Source organism: Lissotriton helveticus, chromosome 1_1, assembly GCF_964261635.1.
Source record: "Lissotriton helveticus chromosome 1_1, aLisHel1.1, whole genome shotgun sequence".
NCBI classification, from domain to species: domain Eukaryota; kingdom Metazoa; phylum Chordata; class Amphibia; order Caudata; family Salamandridae; genus Lissotriton; species Lissotriton helveticus.
The window spans coordinates 513,753,608-513,776,702 of NC_136057.1; the positions used below are offsets into that span (position 1 = coordinate 513,753,608).

Consider the following 23,095-nt stretch of genomic DNA (forward strand, 5'->3'; position numbering starts at 1 on the left):
TCCTCGATTGGCCTCCTTGCCACTCCAACTGCATTCTAGGTGGTCTGCTTGTGGGTCAGTTGCTAGTAGTGTTCTGTTACCTCAATGACGTGGTCTCATTTTCCTGCGGACTGCACACCTTCTTCCTCTCCCTCTTTTCCTTGGCCTTCCCCGACCCCGTTGTTCCTTGCTAGTGGTCTGTGGGGGTTATGGGGTTCGAGTTGGCCTCTGCGCTGGGTCAGGGTGCGTCCATATTGCTACATGCTTTGGTGTGTTGTTTCTGTGGTTTTTATGCTGCATTGTCCCCCCAGACGCGTGGTATTTGCAGGCCTGTGGCTTGTTTTCTCTATTTTTTGTACTGCGGTTGGCCTCATCGCATGTTTTTAGCATTCGCGTATAGAATTTTTCGGTGTGGCGATGATTTTCACCCAGACATTTGACGCGTTATCTGGTGTCTATCGCCTGCTACCGCCGCATTGTGAATTCCACGTTGACACAGGGTTATTTTCCCACGATAGGCTGCAATGTTGAAAGTTGTGTTACGCTACTCTTGCGGTAGTTATAACACGTTCTTGTGAATATACCCCTTGGTGTATTCTTTTCCGTTCTCTTACACGTCTTCGTGAATCAGCCGAAACATCCAACTCTCAATTAGTAAAAGTGAAAAAAATGGCACAGACCTTTCTCTTTGTACTGCTTGTATATGACTATTCCCCGATTTTTCCCATTTATCCCAATTTAGAAGTTAATGATCCAATTCCCTATGGCATTTAAAAGTACATAAATTTTGATAGAACATACGCTCATTGGTTGACCTTCCCGCTCTCACACCATGTAATGCAACGTTGTTTATATTGCTGTCTTTTCTTTCTCTTTTCCCTTGCAAATTGTTTGTGTTTGTATTTATAAAATTAATAAAAAGTTTCAAAAAAAAAAAAAAAGTACATAAATTAGCAGTCCAGGGGACATATTATCAAGAGCGCTTTGCTACAGGACACTTCCGCTAACGCGGTGATAAGGGGCTTGATAATATGCCCTAGAGAATTCCAATAGAAGCCTAGGTTTGTGTTCCTTCACACCAGAACCTGGGCTTCTATTGGAATTCTCATGGGCATATTATCAAGCCCCTCACGGTGATAATGTTATCGCCGTTCTTGATAATATGACCCCAGGAGTTCTTCATTACACACTTAATACCCATGTGAATAGGTCCCTCGGTGTCTATGGAACTAATGACTCTCAAGGTGGAGCATTGTCTGAGCACCAGTTTTATTGCACAAGATTATTTGTACTTTATATAACTTTTACAAACATTTGTGATTGCTTCAATCAAGGGATGTTTCATATTAAGGATCTAATCACCTTCTCCTATTTATTTGCTGTAATTCTTCTTTCAAAACAAATCATTCACTATCTGTATACATTGTGTTTTTACCTATACAGTATATTTCAGTTGTGTCACACAATTGGAATGAAATGATGGCACAGTGCTCAAGTGGTGTATTAGCAGTATGGGCGATATGTGGTGAAGTGACCATAGAAACAAACAACTTTCAACTGCCAATTCTTAGAGTAAATCTAAGAAACCAACCACGCAGTTTATAGCAAGGGAAAACAAATGCTAGCTTTCTCCAATTTTGTTATACAGAAACAAATGTGTCAGCAACATTTCTACTCCACAGACAGGCACCATCAAGGCAGAAAGCCTGTAGCATTTCCACATAGGAGCTCTAGAGCATAACGCTATATGAAAAAAATTAAAGTTACTAAAGAAAAATTTGGCCAGCTTGCTCTGGTAATATCTAGGGGGTTGTTAGCGAAGAGCTTACCCTCAGCCGTTTAACCAAGGGGGGACTGAAAAATGTAAGTAATACATGCATGAAAAAAACAATAAATAAGTGTGCACCCCCTGAGAACTAATCAAGGTGCCAACCAAGAACCGATGAGACACAAATGTGATTCTTACTAAGCAGCTTTTTCTTTTATTTGTTAAGGACTAGATACATATGTAGCTAAAAAGGACTAGATACATATGTAGCTAAAAAGAAAGAGAGTCAATCATTCAATTATGTATGTATTGAAAATGAGGAACAAGCCTATGTGCGCTGAATCGTACCCAAAAGTGATGCATACCTGGACAAATCATCCCATACAGTGTATTTGCCTTGAAGGCGGCCAGATATCTCAGACTGGTCTTGTCATTCATCTGTACCAAGGCTAGTCATTGACCACCTTGATCCTAAGTAAAGTTTTTTTTACTGTTGTTTCTAGGGATATATTTCCAATTTTTGTGACCTTTCAAGTTGGCCAGTAATTGATTCAAAATATGGGAATCCTATCGGAGGGTCTTGGCGGGAGCTGGCAGTAGTCCAGGGGACAGCTGCCTGCTCCCCCGAATGTTTTCCCAAATGGGAAACATTTTTGTTTGAAAAACAGCACCTTGTTCGGGATAACGGATGGTTTAAAAGAATGTTTACAAGTTAGGAAAGATAATACAGGGATTGTAATCTGGTGTACCATGAGGTGTACCATGAGGCCACCATCCCTACATAACATCTTGAACAGCGTGTAAAGAGCGGAGGAGGCAGTATAAGTTTAAATTAGGATTTATTTAAGTTAAATCCAAGGACCCACTGGAGCACAAACCAAAGCGTCTAGATCAGATCAGCTCAAACCGCTTCTCTGATCTAGAACTCAGGTCCACAACAACATTCTCCATTACATGTGTAACATTCTATAATACATATGACAATTCCAAATATGACATCAATGAAAACACTAGAATGGAAATAAGGATGTTACCACATGTATCTTTTCCACAAAAACAAAATAGAATAAAAAACAAAAACAAAAGAAAAGTAAAACAAAACAAAGAAAGATTAATCCAGAATATAATCATCAAATTTCTTTGGCAACTTAACACATCTTTTAAGAGAAACATGTGATCCAAGAACAGTAGGGCTGGTTCCAGCATCACAATCAGGAACAGAAGAACCCAAAATAGGGTCAAACTCTGAACGAAGAGTAGAACCCGGACCATCACTTGAACAAGCAAACTGTTCCTTCTGTAATGGACCAGAACAGGAATTGTCAAACCAAACATCTTCACCATCTTCCCTTTTATCCAAAAAAAATTCTTGGCCAAGTTTAAGAACAACCACAGAACTTTTACTCTCTGACCTTGAGAAAAACAGTGGATTCTGAAACTTGTTCCACTTCAAAGGGCCTGCTGAACTTGGACATACCTTTGGGTGTATGAGAAGGACTAACAATCCTAACCCAATCACCGACATTCACAACTTTGTTCTTGCAATGATGAAAATTATCATGATAGGACTTTCCTGAAATTCGTGCAGAAGTGATATTATCTTTAGCTTTAGAGATAGAAGACTCAAAACTTTCTGCCAAATTGCTCTTGTACTTAAGTTGAGGCAAAAACAAAGATTTAGCTTGTCTGCCTCTCATTAGACAAAAGGGAGAAACTCCTGTACACGAGTTAGGAGTCAGATGATAACTCCAAATTTTGTCTTTCAAAAAGTCAAAAACATCCAAATCACTCTCCAAAGCAGCTTGGATCCCCTCTTTAAAAAATCTGTTGGCCCTTTTGACCTGACCATTGGAACGGGGACTATAAAGAGGAGCCCTCTTAGCAGACACTCCAAACTTTTTAAGAAACATTTCCATTTTGTTTGAAATGAACTGAACACCATTGTCAGATCTAATGGAAACAGGTGCCCCTTCAATCCTGAAAACGTTGTCCAGGAAACTAATAACCACATCAGTACTAGGATGCTCCACAAAAGAATAATGTAACCATTTAGAAAAATCATCAATGAGAACAATTAAAAATCTATTTTCTCTGCCAAGACAATCATAAGGTCCTGAAAAGTCAATAGAGAGCTTTTCCCACGGACCAGTAGGAGCTTCGCAAAGTGACAATAGTTCAGTTGAAACCTTCCAGTGCTTTTCAGACCTAACACACACCGCACAGTTATTGATAAACTTCTCAACAGAGGCATCCAAACCCGGCCACCAATAATGACACTTAAGCAACCTCTTTGTACCTGAAACACCAGGATGCCCTAAATGTGCTAATTTGATAATCTTCTCCCTGAGACTTCCTGGTGGAACAAACAAATCATTCCTTAAGAAAATTCCATTTCCAATAGATAACTCATTCGCCATTTGTGCAAAACTTCTCAATGAAGATTCAAGATTTTTAACAGAGGGCCATCCATTAACAACATAAGATTTGACCTTAACTAACAAATTATCTTCACCAACACGATCATTCCATTCATCCTCATCAATGCTAAAATTGCTGGACTCTACAGCATCCAAAGCAGCCACTACACACTCTTGCTGATCAGTGACCTCATCATAAGAATCACTAGGTGGAGGTAACCTAGATAAGCAATCTGCAGCAAAATTCTTTCCACCTGAAATATGCTGAATCTCAAAGTTAAACTCCTGCAGTCTCGCTATTAACCGAACCAACCTAGAAGATGCTCTACCACTCCTCACGCCATCCATCATATAAACCAAAGGCTTATGATCCGTCACCAAAACAAAAGGCCTACCCCACAAAAAATTCTTTAACTTCTCAACAGCCCACACATATGCTAAAGCCTCCTTCTCGATGGTACTATAATGAACTTCAGCACCCCTAATCGCTCTTGAGATGAACGAAATAACTCTGTCCTTGCCATTAACCATCTGCGTGAAAACAGCCCCCAATCCAACCGTGCTCGCATCCACAGTTACAAAAGACTTCCCTTCAGGATCAAAAGTTTTAAGACCCGGAGCACTAGCAATAAGCTTAATCACACCCTGAAAAGCAGAATCATGGACATCAGTCCAAACAAACCTCGAACCTTTTTTTAGTAGTTGTCTGAGTGGTTCAACAACCAAAGCATAACCTTTCACAAATTTCGCATAATATTCACTTAACCCCAGAAAAGAGCGTAACGCATCCTTGTCCTGAGGCTTGCTAGCATTTTCAAGGTTGCTAATGATATCTCTTTTAGGAAAAATCCCTTCCTGAGTAATTTTATGGCCTAAATAGTCAATTTCTTTAACTAAGAATTTACATTTTTCCTTGCTGACCGTCATGCCTTTGCTGCTAAGGATCTTCAAAACTTTCTCCAAAGTGACATTATGTTCATCAATTGACTTAGCAAAGATTAAAATGTCGTCTTGAAAAGACTGGACACCTTTAACTTCACTAAACAAATTTTCAATTAACTTTTGGAAAACACTGGCAGCAGATGCCAGGCCAAAAGGCATCCTCAAGAATCTAAATAACCCAAACGGAGTTATAAACGCCGTCAGATCTTTAGAATCCTGATCCAGAGTAACTTGATGGTATGCTGCCTTCAAGTCAATAATAGAAAAAAAATTGCTCCATTGACAGCAGCCAACATTTCTTGTATTCTTGGCAGAGGATAAGTTTCCACAACAATGTTTTTATTAAGAGATCGAAGAGCTACACATAATCTAATCTCTTGATTTTTTTAAGAGCAATAACGATAGCCGAAACCCATTCTGAGCTATCAGTAGGTTCTATGATGCCCTGAGAACAGAGACCATCCAAATGTAATTTGAGTTTGTCCCTCACATCCAAAGGTACCGTGCGAACCTTGTGTTGTACAGGCAAAGCTCCTTTTTTTAAGTTTAATCCTGTGTGAAAAACCTTTGACCTCACCCACAACATCTTCAAAAACATTCTTATACTTATTCAGAATGGAAGATAGAGGATATTCTAAAGAAACATTGTTAACAGGCATTTCTCTCAACTGAATGGGACAATCAGATCCTGGACATAAATTAATGTCAATTTTACCAAGATCATACCACCCAACAATATTTTTTCCATCAATTGCAACATAAATTTTGGTAAAAATGACACGAGTCTCAAATTTTAAAGAATCTTCAAAGAAACCTAACATTTTGATGTCAAAATTACCAAAAGCTTTAGGATTGATATCGGATTTAGCAAGTTTGACACCTTTCCATTTTTCACATCTGATAAGATAGTTACAGGCGAACCTGAGTCAGCCATAGCTTCAAAGGCAATCTTACCGACATGAACTATCCCTAAAGGAGCTTTGAAAGGAAGAGAAACACTATTTATGTGACTATTAAAGGAATCATCATAAATAGTGATAACTAAATTCTCCAAATCATCATTTACATAAGAAACACTATTAACAGTGGAATTAGGCTTACCACCTTTCCTTTGAATCCTACACGAAGAAGTAAGATGGCCAATTTTACCACATTTAGTACACTTCTTTTTAAGTGCAGGACAATCTGCACAATTCGCCAAATGTGCTTTTGACCCACACCTAAAACAACTTAACACTCTATTAGTTTGAAAATTACCCTTACTATGCATTTGAACAGCACAAACAGAGGTGTCATTAACATTCTTGTTCTCATTAGCAGCAATGACCTTAGATGGCTCAATAGATCTTTCAATCCCTTTGGCCAAATCAATTACTTCTGCCAGAGTAGGATTACGACAAGCTAAGAGTTGTTCTTGCACTTTTTTAGCTGCACAATTAAACACAAATTGATCCCTCAACGCTGTATCAACATAGGCACCAAAATCGCAGTTTGCAGCTAAAACTCTCAGGGCAGCTACATAATCCTCTACAGATTCATCTGCTGATTGTTTCCTCTCATGAAAAGAATGCCTTTCAATCATGACATTAGGTTAATCTTCAAACTGTTTCTCAAGTCTAGCAACAGCTTCAACAAAAACATTCCATCCTTCACCCCCTTCCTTTGGTGGCGCAATGGGTATAAGGTACTTGAAAATTTCAATAGCAGCTGTGCCCAAATAACTGAAAATAATAGCTTTTTTCCTTGCAGCAGAAAACCCAGTACCATCAATGGCAACAATGTAATTATCAAAAGTTTCAATCCATTTCTTCCACCTTAACTTCGGTTTTCCTGGAATCTCTAAAAAGATGGCGGGTTGATTACAAATCTGAGATGCAGCCATATCAAAAATTAAAACAATAAAATTCTAATACTCTTTTTTTTTTTTTTTAACGAGTGCAGAATATAGTTAAAACAGAAGTGAGAATAAAAATTGAACTTCAAATTGTGTGCAGATCACAGTAGTAATAAGACTGTAACATGCACTTCTCAAAAATTAAAGTGTGCACATCACCAAAGTAATTAGAGGATTTACGAAGATCTCCAGCTTACCACACCTTCACTTCCCGAAATGTTTATTTTATGAAATATTTATTTTAAATAAAAGTGAGCGAATCACTGAATTCGCCAGTAGCACTCCGTAAAAATGACATTAAAAGTCAATTTGCCGCTTGAGAGATGTTGTAAACAATAAACGCCAACGTTGTTATGACTGAACAGCTGACTGACTGTAAATCACTCCCAAAATGGCCACTACGTTGCGTGCTACGCTGCGTTCCAGATGAGCAATGCGTATGAATATCACTTTTATAAAATGGCCGTGATGTTGCGTGCTATCAAACGCTGCGTTTCAGACAAGCAATGCGTTCCAGGAGTTCGTTGGAAAACGCAGACGTCATCACACTGGAAGTGTACAGGAGCGCGAGCAGACCAACTGTCGCAGAGACGATTCAGGGACAGCGACTCTAATTCCATAAGCATTACAGAAAAGACAGTACCTTGGAGGTCATAAGAAGGTAGTTCCCATCAGACTGTACCAGAAAGGATCGCGTCGTAGGTCCGTTTCCTTTTCCTTTCTAAATCGATGAAAATTAAATTTCGATGAAAATTAAAAGACGCTCAGCACACAGTGGGTCCAATAATTATTAAATAAACCTCGTCGCCATTGTAAAGAGCGGAGGAGGCATTATAAGTTTAAATTAGGATTTATTTAAGTTAAATCCAAGGACCCACTGGAGCACAAACCAAAGCGTCTAGATCAGATCAGCTCAAACCGCTTCTCTGATCTAGAACTCAGGTCCACAACAACATTCTCCATTACATGTGTAACATTCTATAATACATATGACAATTCCAAATATGACATCAATGAAAACGCTAGAAAGGAAAGAAGGATATTACCACACAGCGGGTCACAAAATATGACCTGCCTAATTATTATTCAATAGGTAGGTCATTTTTTGACTCCCCTGCAGACGGGGAATTTGCACTGCTGGCTGTTAGTACATAATAGATTTGGGATCATTCCGAAAAAAATATTTAGGTTATGCTGTGGGTGACATCTCCACACTCGCACAATAAATGTATGCAAAAGTCATACATTTATTGACACATCATACATTAGGGGCCGAAAAACGATTTTTCTAATTGAGTCCATAAGGAAAGCTGTAGTATGTTTTAGTAGTCATGCCCAGATTCCCCTCTGACATGCTGCGTTAACCTAGTTTGTGACTCCCCTCTTTTTACATGTTGCGTGGTAAATTACAACCACCCACCAGTTGGTGTGCAATTTACACATCCCTGGTTTTCCAGTGTTGATAGTACATCTGGCCCCTACTTCTGCCCCACCCTAAGCACTCGGACACTACACCCAACTACTTGACACACTTTGAAGACATACAGCCAACAATGTACATCTTTTGAATTCGAATTGCCCTGTTATAGTTGTAAGTTCCGTAGTAATGGGTAGGGGGCTGAGAAGGGGTGATGGGACAAGGTGAAGGAAGGAGGTGATGGTGGCAGTGGAAGGACCGCAGTAAACCGTAGGTAGCAACAGGCAGGACATTGCCTAGGCCATTGTGATAACAGTGATATAATCGTATGCAAAGGACCAAATAAAATAATTAATGAACACCAGTCTAAAATGTACGAGTATCAGAAAAGGGGTCATGTGTTATAAAATATATCCATTGGATCCTGCGACATATTAAAAAAAAAACTCTCATTTGTGCAAGAGTTCAGCCATTGATTCGCCACATTTTGGTGCAATTAGTGAAGTTCAGTGCCTTAAAATGCAAAGTTTTTTTACCATTGTGAGAAGCTGACACACACCATTGCCAATGGGAGGTGAAGGGCCCGCTTTGTGTAGTTCGTAAGGGATTGTGTACCAATTCTTCAATAGTTTGTAGTAACTACATTTAACCGCTTCAGCGCGGCGCGAATTTTCACGCTGTGCTGAACGTTCTAATGAGCCAACTGGCTCATGACGCAACGGTACCGTCATGAGCACAGGCCAACCGACGCTCATGACGGAACCGTTCCGTCATGAGCATGGAAGGGGTTAAGCATTGCTTCTCTGAGTCGTTGTCGTAAGACACCAAGACTGAGGACCACTCCTCCACCAATAATTAATGGGGTGCTTCATTTATTGATATGTACATGTCTTAGAGTTTGTTACCTCAAAACGTCAAATTGTGAAGTTACACACTGTTTTTTATCATTTATTCTTTAATTTCAGAAATTCAATTCCAGTGTTAAACCCCTTCCTCTTCTGGATGCCCAAGACAAACATGGTTTATTATTAAATTCAAAGTCGCATCAGCAAGGCAGTATTTTCCCACTAATATACAATAAAAATGCGCACAATTCGCAGGTAAGAACATTGATACTTTTTCATTTTCCTTCATAATTATAGTTTTATTATATTTGTAATAAGCATGTTTTGCCCAGCACATTGCAACTTTTATATCAAAATTTTGTTGTAGAAAAAGAAATATATAGAAGCGTAAATCTTTTTATTTTAGTGACTTTTTTTGTAGTCCTAAATTAGTATAATACATTGTGATGCCTTCAAAATTCCAGTGCGGCTGAAGGGAGTGGTTAAGGTGGAGCTGTTCATTATGGTGGAAAGTAATGCCAGTTGTTAATCTTAATCTTACTTTCAATAGCTGACAAAATGAGTTAAATAGATTTGGCACCAGCCCATGCATCATGGCACTAACCAGCATTCATAATCTATATATATAAAAACGAATGTATGTCTGTCTGTCTGTTTGTCCTTTATGCATTACTACACCATTCATCCGATCGCCATGAAACTTTGGGAAGTTGTGGAGTACACTCCCGCAAAGGTTTCTGGCATATGCATTACTACACCATTCATCCGATTGCCATGAAACTTTGGAAAGTTGAAGAGTACACTCCTGCGAAGGTTTCTGGCATATGCATTACTACATCACATAAGATGGGATAACCTGCACTCCTAACTAAACAACTCTGGTTAACAACTTAATTTGTTATTACTATCAATTGTATCCTGATGCTGTCCCAAATTCTGGCCGACCCCTGCCAGATGAAAAGTCAAACAAAAAACAACAGAAACTGTTGATTGGGGTGCACTATTCACTTGCCCACTACGGTGCCTTAGAGAAAACGTATCCAATGTACAACAAATATATCATGCACATTTTTTTAACAATTGGTCATTCTATGTCAGCACAAACATCCTTGTAAATGCCCATCATTAAACCGTCGAATGACACCTTATTCATAATTCTTCATGTTGTCATTGTAATTCATTTCAGTCCATGAATATTCAATGAAGTTTAACAGATTTACAAAACGCATTCCATTTGGCTGCAGTGTAGTAGAATCCCTGGTATATTGAACACCCAATGCATTTCGGTATGAACCTTCATCAGGGGCAATGCTGCAATTCACAAAAACATCAACTTGTAATTACCAATTTAATGTACAACTTATTGTATAATAGTACAGAAAAGAAAAAGAAAAAAGTGGGATAGACCAAACCGGTCCCCCAAAAATATGTGGTCATGCTGTTTATCGTACTCATGCAACATGAGGCTGCCAACCCTAATAGTGCCACTCACCGTGTCTTGACTACCTTCAGTGTCCAAGCCAAACAAACTAGTGCGTGAAAGCCGTAGTGCTTATAGAAATATGTGCTTGGAAAAGCATATTACAATGCCATGTGTCTCACCATCGCTGCCTCTTGTATGCCAAATAAAAATAACTGCACAAGAGAACACAAAAACAAAATTCTGTGTGATACTTTGTCCGATATGCGTATGAAAAACATCCTACAACATCCATAATTATCCTCACCTATGCGTTTCTACTGCTGTTTCAGTTGTCACACCTGTGGGGCCCTCCAACTGGTGGACGGGTAGGTAAAGTGTTTGTTCTGTAGCTAAACTCTCTTCAGACGTTGTGGCGTCTGGTTTTTCTAAACACACGCCTCTGGGCATAAGTGTTAGCCCAGGTATAAACCTCGTCGAGTTTATAATCGATCGTATCCCTTTTAAATTTCCTCAACTTTCTTTCATGTACTTCTTTAGTGTGTTCCTCTAGCTTCTCATTAATGTCATGCAAAGTTTTATCCAGTTCCTCTGAAGTCATCCGTTTGGATAATTCAGATTTCATGTCAGCAATCTCTGTTTCTAATTCCTTTAAAACATTCGATAGCTCTTCGGTGATTAAAAGCACCAAATCCAGAGAGCATTTATTAAGAATCGCAAACCAACGTGACATGAATGGTTTGTTAAACTTAAATAACATTGGCCTGAGAGATATCCTTAGACTCCTAGGTATACCCTTGACCCTATGATACTGAATGAGTGTTGTGTGTTGTGGCATGAAGCCTCTGGTTGATCTCCTTTTTAAGTGTGTATTGTAACTGCTTAATCAATTGTATAGTGGTACCCGATCTGGCTTGAAAATCCCTAGTTTCTTTGATAAGAGAGTAAATGGTTTCTGCTTCCTCTGTTGTGTACCCTTTAACTTCTGCCTGATTAGTGGTAAGATGTGCTATTTCATCAAAATCCAATTTATATGGGTGCTGGTTATCTAAGTGGAGTCACACAATACTAAATCACATAAGATGGGATAACCTGCAATCCTAACTAAACAACTCTGGTTAACAACTTAATTTGTTATTACTATCAATTGTATCCTGGTGCTGTCCCAAATTCTGGCAGACCCCTGCCAGATGAAAAGTCAAACAAAAAACAACAGAAACTGTTGATTGGGGCGCACTATTCACTGGCCCATTACGGTGCCTTAGAGAAAACTTATCCAATGTACAACAAATATATCATGCACATTTTTTTAACAATTGGTCATTCTATATGTCAGCACAAACATCCTTGTAAATGCCCATCATTAAACTGTTGAATGACACCTTATTTATAATTCTTCATGTCATAATTTTAATTCATTTCAGTCCATGAATATTCAATGAAGTTTAACAGATTCACAAAACGCACTCCATTTGGTTGCAGTATAGTAGAATCCCTGGTATATTGAACACCCAATGCATTTCGATATGAACCTTCATCAGGGGAAATGCTGCAATTCACAAAAACATCAACTTGTAATTACCAATTAAATGTCCAACTTATTGTATAATAGTACCGTAGTGGGCCAGTGAATAGTGCGCCCCAATCAACAGTTTCTGTTGTTTTTTATATGCATTACTACACCATTCATCCGATCGCCATGAAACTTTGGGAAGTTGTTAAGTACACTCCCGCAAAGGTTTCTGGCATAAATTTTTTTAAAATATCGGCCCCCAGGGCCCTCATAATCTTTCGAATACTGATGTTTGCACCAGACGGAAAAACAACAAATCGTGTATCCACAAGCACTCGAATAAATAAATAGAATTAAAACACCATTCATCCGATCGCCAGGAAACTTTGAGAAGTTGTTGAGTACACTTCCGCGAAGGTTTCTTGCATAAAATATTTTTAAATATCGGCCCCCCCAGGGCCCTCATAATCTTTCGAATACTGATGTACGCACCAGAGGGAAAAACTAAAAATCGTGTATCCACAAGCACTCGAATAAATAAATAGAATTAAAACGACACTTTGAAATGTTTTCCATATTAAAATGAATAAGTTTCAATAAAAATGACACAATGTAAATTGAATGTTATCATGACGAGTTTCCTTGAATTTCCTTTCTTCGGAGATCGCAGCAACGCGCGACGGGTAAGCTAGTCTCTTATAAATCTAAATTAGCTTCTTGTGTATTTTTTGCGAACCCATTTTCAGGGAGTTTTATTGTTTTGTTTTAATATTTGTTTTTATTCCCTTGTTCCCAAATTCAGACTTTTCCCCTTTTCTGTGTTTTTCCAGATATTTTTTTGCCATAGACTGCGGACCACAATTGCTGGGTCTTTTTAGGACTCGCAATACACAACTTGAGCTGTTCGCCAAGATCTATTTCACCACTAACACAACCTGCAGAACACACAGCATACAGCACACAACACAGACATACACATAGACATATGGAAAGGGCCCTTGGCCAATCCTCTGTAACTACTGGCTGGTTTGGATGAACTACATGTAATGAGGAAAGATCATATTATAAAGTCAACATCAATGTGACCGCCCTACCTATAGAGCTGATTATATTAAAATACTTTATTTGTGATTTTTCATAACATTTAGCAAAAAAAGACCATTAGCACTCGTGGATCATCTTTGCACAACAGACTACGTATATTTCTTTCACAAGAAGGTCTTTATCCTAGAACAGTACACATATCAGAGGGTACCATTTAATTATTTTTTTTTTTGTTCAGTTTAAACTCAAACGTTTTACACTTTTGCACATTTTTAGCAATGGTAGATCAAATACATCTCTGCAAGCACAAGGATAAACACAGGAGCACATTCAGTGCATAGCTTCCGGCCTCCTGATGCCCGGGCAGTGCGGGTCGGGGAACTGGGCCACCAGCCCTCACCGTGTACCATCTCCCGGTAGGCCCATTATGTTACCATGTCACCCAAGAATGCCAGGACTTCTTTCAATTTACCGTCCCTCCTGGAGTGTTGAACATGTGGTTCATCTGCTAAAGCCCACTCGAGGAGATTGCGTTTCCAATCTGCCTTCCCTGGCCTCGGAGCAACATCCAGTGTTTCGCAACCCATCTCTGTGCCAACATCACACCCAGGGCTAACATTTGCACCTGCATTTTCAAATATTTACACCGAGATAACATCCCCAGGAGGCACATCCGAATCAAATCCTCTAGCGCCACCCACAGTTCTGCAAGGAGAGTGCCTGACTGAATTTATAAGTGCTTCAGTTTTAACACAGTGAATGGATTAGTACCTACTGCTGAATGGGTCACTACAACAGTGCAACAGCAGTGACAGAGTGTTTGCTGAAAGTGTAAGGATACAGACTGGGGAATTGAAGATGTGAAAGACAAGAGTAGAGGTGGATAGAAGACTACATGTATAGTGTATAAGGGTTTGAAGCAGTTCATGTTATAAGGCCTACTTCACTCTGAGTACTTGGGTACTGACTGAATGATTACAGTCCTGCAAGGACAGTGCCTGACTGAATTTGTTAGTGCTTGAGTTTTAGCGCAGTGAATGGATAAGCACATACTGCTGAATGGGTCACTACAATAGTGCAACAGCAGTGACAGACTGTTTGGTGGAAATATAAGGATACAGAGTGGAGAATTGAAGATGTCAAAGACAAGTTTGCACATGGATAGAAGACTGCATGCATACAGCATACAGGTTTGAAGCAGTCCTTGTCCTAAGGCCTACTTCGCTACATGAGTACTTGGGTACTGAGTGAATGATTACAGTACTGTAAGGAGAGTGTCTGAGTTAATCTATAAGTGCTTGAGTTTTAGCGCACTGAATGATTAGTACATACCGCTGAATGGGTCACTATAACAGTACAAGGGCAATGACAGAGTGTTTGCTGGAAGTGTAAGGATACAGACTGGGGAAATGAAGATGTGAAAGACAAGTGTGGAGGTCGATAGAAGACTGTATGCATAGTGTATAGGGGTTTGAAGCTGTCCATGTTCTAAGGCCTACTTTGCTGCATGAGTACTTGGGTACTGACTGACTGATTACGGTTCTGCAAGGACAGTGCCTGACTGAAATTATATGTGCTTGAGTTTTAGCGCAGTGAATGGATAAGTACAAACTGCTGAATGGGTGACTACAATAGTGCAACAGCAGTGACAGACTGTTTGGTGGAAGTATAAGGATACAGAGTGGAGAATTGAAGATGTAAAAGACAAGTGTGCACGTCGATAGAAGACTGCATGCATACAGCATACGGGTTTGAAGCAGTCCTTGTCCTAAGGCCACTTCGCTACATGAGTACTTGGGTACTGAGTGAATGATTACACTACTGTAATGAGAGTGTCTGAGTTAATCTATAAGTGCTTGAGTTTTAACGCACTGAATGATTAGTACATACTGCTGAATGGGTCACTATAACAGTACAAGGGCTATGACAGAGTGTTTGCTGGAAGTGTAAGGATACAGACTGGGGAATTGAAGATATAAAAAAACAAGTGTGGAGGTGGATAGAAGACTGTATGCATAGTGTATAGGGGTATGAAGCAGTCCATGTTCTAAGGCCTACTTCGCTGCATAAGTACTGGGTACTGACTGAATGATTACGGTTCTGCAAGGAGAGTGCCTGACTGAATTTATAAGTGCTTACGTTTTAGCACAGTGAATGGATTAGTACATACTGCTGAATGGGTCACTACAACAGTGCAACAGCAGTGACAGAGTGTTTGGTGGAAGTGTAAGAATACAGACTGGGGAATTAAAGATGTGAAAGACAAGTGTGCAGGTGGATAGAAGACTGCATATATAGTGCATAGGGGTCTGAAGCAGTCCATGTCCTAAGGCCTACTTCCCGGCAAGAGTACTTGGGTACTGACTGAATGATTACAGTTCTGCAAGAAGAGAGCCTGACTGAATTTATAAGTGCTTCAGTTTTGGCACATTGAATGGATTAGTACATACTGCTGAATGGGTCACTACAACAGTGCAACAGCAGTGACAGAGTGTTTGGTGGAAGTGTAAGGATACAGACTGGAGAATTGAAGATGTGAAAAACAACCAAGTCATTCTCTCTCAATTTTCTCAAATGGAAACTGGGTCACAGTTTGATTCGAGACAAATAATAGTATTTTTTTATAAATGGAGTATATAGATACTGACTGGGGAAATGTAGGGCTGAAACACAAATGTGAATTTGGTTACACTACTACTTGCATACTGCATAGGAGGTTCAAGCACTGCATTCCCTAAAGACTGGCACAGTGCAACAGTACATGTACCTATATGTCTGCAAACACATCACCCAATCAAATCATTCTCTCTCTATTTTCTCAAGTGAAAACTAACTCACAGTTTGATTCTAGACAAATATCAGTATTTCGTATAAGTGGAGCATATAGATACTGACTGGGGAAATGTAGACCTCAAACACAAGTGTGAATTTGCTTACACTACTACTTGCATACTGCATAGGAGTTTCAAGCATTGCATGCCCTAAAGACTGGCTCACTGCAACAGTACATGTACTGATATGTCTGCAAACACATCAACCAACCAAATCATTCTGTCTCAATTTTCCCAAATGGACACTGACTCACAGTGTGATTCTAGACAAATAACACTATTCTTATAAATGGAGTGTATAAATACTGACTAGGGAAATGGAGGCCTGAAACACAAGTGTGAAGATGGTTACACTACTACTTACATAGTGCATAGGAGTTTCTAGCACAGCATAGCCTATAGCCCGGCTCACTGCAACAGTACATGTACTTATATGTCTGTGTCACAGGGTCGAGGGTTCGAGGGTAGAGAAACAAAGGAAAGAACCCCAAAATGACTTCTCACCGTATTTCCATACTCATCAGGACGATTGGCACATACCCGGTGACGAAGAAGAGAACCACGGGGATTTCTCGTACAGTCGCTTTAACTGGGAGTTCGCAGCAAGCCCCAGCCACGCCCCCGAACAGAACGTCACTCTCTCCCTGCCAATTAAAGAGGGTGAGCCCCGGAAGGAGGTGTGTCTCTATTCCGATACACGGAAGGACGAAGAAGAACGCCAAGAGGACGGGACGCCGGGAAGAGAAGGAAAAGAGCAGAAGACAACAGGCCAAGAAGACCCCGAAAACGGGGAAGAGGTGAAGGTATCGAAGGAGGATCAACCACGCGCGTCAACCCGCCATGCTCCAGGAGGAGCATGGCTAACCTAGGTATGGAGAAAGTTCCTCGGTTGGGTGGGGAAGCAGTCTGCATCGGACGCTTACGTTTCCTTTCCCCGCATGTATTTTTTTGTGTTTCTATCACCCTCACCGCCCCCATAAACCGCTACCGCCACAAATTGGTGACCCCTCACTCCGTTTCCCCAAGAGCACGTAATTGGACACAATATTTAAAGCTCTCTCTCCTTCACCCTAGCCACATGCCAAGGAGTGGAGAAAGAAGAGAGACCAGGAAGGGGACCTGGATCAGAAAAGGAGTCAAACCCAGCAGATTGCGAACATAAAGGAGGACTCTCATTATTCTTTTCTTACCCTTACTGAGACTATTATTTCTATTTCCAACCAAATCATTCTCTCTCAATTTTCCCCAATGGAAACTGACTCACATGTGATTCTAGACAAATAACAGTATTTCTTATAAATGGAGTGCATAGATACTGACTTGGGAAATGTAGGCCTGAAACACAAGTGTGAATTTGGTTACACTGCTACTTGAATATTGCAAAAATCCTTCTCTCAGAATGATTCCTAAATGCACACAGACTCACAATGTGATTCTAGACAAAAAATATTAAACCTTGCATTTTACAAAAACACGTTTACTAGTATAGAAACAGTAAGGTGACTAAACACATTCTATATATATCACTGCTGCAATTTACTATACAATCCTGACTCATTTTGCAAATACATAAGCAATTTGCTGCATTATTGGTGCCAACATTACATCAAAAAAGTGACGAAATAGAACAACAAAGAGGCACAAGGAGCTTGTAAATCTGCCACAGAGTGTATGCAACAGTGTATGTATATTGGCTGGGAAATTGTAGATTTGAAACACAAGTCTGATTCTAGACAAGCAACACTATTAATTACTCTTGAAGGGCTAATATGACTGCACACATTCCAGAAATATAAATACTGCATTTTAGTGTACAACCATGAGTCATTTTGCAAATACAAAAGCAATAACTGGTTTCTAATTCTATCAAAACTCGAAAAAAGGATAGGTTTTTAAGCAGTTATGTGTCTGCAAACACAAAACGTACAAAAATGCTTCTCTCAGAATGATTCCTAAATGCACACAGACTCACAGTGTGATTCTAGACAAAAATTATTAGACCTTGCATTTTACCAAAACACATTTACTAGTCTAGAAACGGTAAAGTGACTGCACACATTCTATGTATATAACTACTACATTTCAGTGCACAACCCTGACTCATTTTGCAAATACATAAGCAATTTGCTGCATTATTTGCGCCAACATTGTGTCAAAAAAGTGATGCAATGGCAGCACAAAGAGGCGCAAGGGGTTTGTAAATCTTCCCCAGAACGTTTACAGTAGTGTATGTATACTGAGTGAACATTGTAGATTTGAAACACAAGTCAAATTCTAAACAAGCAACAGTATTAACTACTCTAGAACTGGAAAAGTGCCTGCACACATTCTACATTTTTCAGTACTACACTTTACTGTACAAAGCTAACTCACCAAACACATTAACTTACCAAATGCTTTTATCACAATGGTTATCCAAATGCAGACAAACTCAGAATGTGATTCTACACAACTAAACTACTCCTTGCACTTTAGCAGGAAAAACACATTACTTTTATTAAAAACAAAATGCACCACATAAAACCCCTTACAAGTTAACAACTCACCTTTCAAATTGATTTGTACATTAAGAAGATTTGTCAGTCACACACCAGATTTTCTTATACAGAATGTCTGTACATCACTGTTCTTAGCAAAACCAAAACATTGCAAACTTTCCCTCTCAATCTACACATATATACATGTAAATAACAAACACACATTTCTGGAAGAGCCCTAAAAAATGAAAGTATATGTTATAGTTACAATGGGCACATTGCCCTATGAGTATGTTAGATTTTGCTTACTGTTGATGGGATGTGGGTAGTCACCACGTGGTAATTTGTAGTTCTCTTCTTTTTTGCACTGTTTCCCCTTTCTTCCATGAAACATGCATAAAGTATGCGTAAAGGTTCTGCGTTTATCTCTGAGATATAGACGGATACTTTGTCCTTCTTTTTTCTTCTTTTCTTCTAGCAATGATGAAATTGCATAAGTTGGAAGGAGGTGTATAGCAATGTATTATTGTAAATGTAATAGATATCTCACCAAATGGATGAAAGTATTGAAAATGACGTGAATTTATTGTTTAAATAGGATTGGGAGAAAGACAGGTTAACAGATAGTTTGTTTTCTATATTTGTATAGGGTATGTTGGAATATCAACTAACAAGAAGAGAGAGAGGGAAAATGGTGTATAAGAGTGTGGAGGAAGGTCATTGGGAGGGGGGGGTTGGTCATAGCGCCTCGACATCACTGAGGACATGGTCCTTAAGCCTCATAATGGGTGTGTGGGGTAAGGGGGCAGGGAGTTTTGGGGTGGAGTTGGGGGGGCGATGTTGGGGAAGGAGGGGAAAAACATAAAATAATACATGAAAATTGGTCGGAAATGAGTTACTCTGGTAGAAAGATTGTTATTTTTCAATCAATAGATGGAGCTAGTCTAGCTAGATTTGATTTAATTAAATGGCAGGTAGGGGTATTAGGATAGGTACACTGAATGTTAGGGGGCTAAATTCAATAGATAAAAGAAGACGGGTAGCACAGGAATTAAGGGCTCTTTTTTGTGATACAATTTGTCTCCAAGAGACGCATATTGTAGGGTCAAAACGTCGATTGCTCGAAGAGCTGGGATTCAATCTTATTGCTTGTACAAGATATCTGGGCTCATCAAGAGGGGTAGCAATTTTGGGAAAGAAGCATATAGGTAAAACCGGCAGAACTATAGTTGATGATTTAGGCAGATGGGCAATTGCAGAATGTGTCATAGGCTTGGTTAATCTTACTGTCTGTGTAGTCTATGGAGCAAATCTTGATGAAGCATCAACCTTGGAGCACTTAAATGTCTAGCTAGCTACTTGGCCTACACCGTTGATTCTGTGCGGTGACTTAAAAATAAACTTAGCCCCGAACATTCTCTGTAATAAAGATGCAAAGTACAGCGGTCGGAAGCCACGTGTGTTTAGGGCATTGCAGGCGTTAATCATGGCACATGGGCTGGTAGATGCATGGGCTTTTTTAAGGGGAACAGCTCCTGGGTACACATTTTTTTCCTTCCCCCACCGCAAGCTAGTACGTCTGGATTATTTTTTTCTTCCTCAGTTATTGCTTAAATCTGCTATTATTCAAATGTATCCCCCGAATCACTTCTGATCACGGACCGGTGGTTCTATCTATAACGGACTTAGTATCTGCTAAAAGACCGAGGCCATACTCTTTTGATCGTAAGTTATTACTAGAACAACAATTCACTGACTACATGAAACAGTGGATTGAGAAATTTTTTCTTATTAATCGAGGAACAAGTAGTGTGGGCAATGTTTGGGATTGTTTCAAAGCAGCATTCAGGGGTGAGGCCCTGAGCTTTGGATTATACAATCAAAAGCAGCAGGCGATAAAACTCCAAGAACTTTATCAAGAATTAACAAAGGCTGAGGAATCATTAGCGCAGGGTATACGGTTAGGGGCGGATATAAATGATCAGATGACGGCAGTAGCTAGGCTTAAAGCGAAGATAAATCTTAAATGGTCGCAGGAAAGTGCAAAATCTTTCTTTATTAAACAACAAATACAATATGAGTATGGGGAAGCAAGTGGCAGATGTCTAGCCCAGAAATTAAGGTCAAGGGAAGCATCACAGCGGATAGATAATTTACTAGATTTAAGAGGAAACTTAGTAGACAACGAAACTGGAATTTTAGAGATCTTTAGACAATTTTACGAATCATTGTACAAAGGAGATGAATATGACATAAATAGTGCTACTCTACTTATCGGGCGATATTGTACGGCAGATCTATCTGAGGATGAAAGAGAAAGCCTAGAGGCAACTATAACGGCAGAGGAACTAGAAATGGCAGTCAATGGATTAGCCAGGGGAAAGGCGGCAGGCCCAGATAAGCTCCCTGTGGAAATTTATAAGACCTTTTTCTCTGTTTTAAAAACAGATCTTCTAGAGACGATGAGAAATGCTCAGAAAGGGGTACCCCCAGGGAGCTGGAGTGAAGCATGCATTGTGGTTTTTCACAAAAAAGGAAAACCTGCGAACCTAGCTGGGTCTTACCGCCCTATTTCGCTTCTAAATGCGGACGGAAAAATTTACTCGAAGATTCTTGCGAATAGGTTGTCTAAGGTAATTACCAATCTAGTTTCCACTATACAGCATGGCTTTATTCCGCACCGTGGAACGGCGGATCATGTTCGTCGGGTGATCACTTTATTTGATTTTGTTAATGTTACCCAGGAGCCATTATGCTTAATTTTATTGGATGCCGAAAAGGCTTTTGACCGGGTCTCATGGTGCTTTATATGGGATGTAATGAAGCGAAGGGGGTTTGGCCCCGAATTCATAAAATCTGTGCAGACATTGTACTTGCAACCTACGGCCCGTATTAGTACCATGGACTCGTGTCGGACTTAGTACAAATACAGAGGGGTACCAGGCAGGGCTGCCCCTGTTCTCCTCTTTTATTTTCATTGTACATTGAGCCTTTTTTAAGAATGCTGGAGGCTTGTTCTAGGATTCCACCGGTGGTGATGCAAAACTATCAATTCAAGGTCCTAGCATATGCCGATGACGTGGCAGTTGTCACGACATGCCCCACAGTTGCAATGGAGGAGATTGAATCTATTGCCGCTAATTTTGGGGCAGTCGCTGGCTATAAATTGAATGCTTCTAAAACCCAGCTACTATGTGCCAACCTGCCTAAGTACTCTGATCCACGGGTGTGTGAGGAAGTCACCTATCTGGGGATTAAACTAAGGGTCTCTTCAACAGCCCTGGTCAAGTCTAATTGGGAGGACTTAACAATAGGGGTGAGGAAACAGTTGGATCAGGCGGAATGTCTCCATCTCTCTTTAGTAGGGCGATGCAGCCTACTAAAAATGATGATTTTGCCACAAGTATTATATTTTTTCAGGTGTGTTCCTTTAGAAGTTGCTACCACTAGTTTGGTACAACTCCAGGCTCTTTGTATGCGTTTTATGTGGGCCGGTGGTAAGGCCCGCCGTGCCGGGTGTTTTATGATTTTACCTAGAAATTTAGGTGATTGGTCAGTACCAGATTTTACTCTTTATTATTATGCCTGCATGCTTCAAGGGATGAATGTTCTGGTAACCGGTGTTGGTCCTCTGAATATGGCAGAGTGCCCGTCAATTTACCAGATGCTACTAGGTGTGAAGGCTAAAAATTGTCTGTTACTACATCAGGAATGGAGCTATTACAAACGCACACGTTTTAAGGTACTGCTAGCCGCATATAAAATCTGGCGGACATTAAGGAAAATGTTCGGAATAGGAAAAATTTCTTGGTATACACCCTTGCCGTCTCCAATATTTTTGCCAATTGATTTATGGGATAGGGTGGCAAAAAGGATTAAGGTTAGTGGGGGATTTATTTGGTGCTGGATCTCTGAAATCTTTTGACCAACTTCGTATACAATATCAGCTACCCAGGGAGAATTTTGCAAAATATTTGCAAATTAGGAACTTCCTTCCTCAAAAAGCCAGCAATCTACAAGCTAACCCTCTGATAGAGGATAATACCAAATCTGCAAAAATAGGAGTGCTATATGGCCATTTACTGAATACTAAGGCGAATGATTTACAGCAACAAAATGTTAAATGGGGGAATAAACTTGGGAGGCAGGATATACGGATAGAAATCTCACTGGAGATGGCAATAAATGTCTTCCTTTCGGCAAAATTATCTGCACAGCATTACAAATCCATTTTTAATTTATATTATACGCCTGACAAGATTTCGAAATGGCAGGGTGATATTATTGGGAAATGCTATAGGTGTGGATACATATCTGCAGACGATCTCCATATTTTTTTTGGGTGCCCTCGGTTATCTCTTTTACTTTTACAGATAGAGAATTACCTAACAGCTACTTTAGGGTTTCCCGTTAAACTAAGTGCTACGCAGATAATGCTAGGTGCAGAAATGGGGCCGGTAATATCAGATCTATTACAGCCACATGTAAAACTAATATTCGTAGTTACAGCGGTATACCGACTCTTATTAGCATCTTGGTGATTACAGC

At 39.8% G+C, this 23,095-nt stretch overlaps 1 protein-coding gene across 3 annotated transcripts in view; it reads left to right on the forward strand.

Moving 5' to 3' along the window:
- The window catches only part of DYRK4 (dual specificity tyrosine phosphorylation regulated kinase 4), a 977,358-nt gene that overhangs the window by 49,578 nt on the left and 904,685 nt on the right, over nucleotides 1–23,095 (forward strand). For all 3 annotated transcript variants that reach the window (XM_078654210.1, XM_078654204.1, XM_078654218.1), the window contains exon 2: nucleotides 9,383–9,517. In XM_078654210.1, coding sequence (XP_078510336.1) covers nucleotides 9,383–9,517 — 135 coding nt within the window. The remainder of the gene's footprint in view (nucleotides 1–9,382; nucleotides 9,518–23,095) is intronic.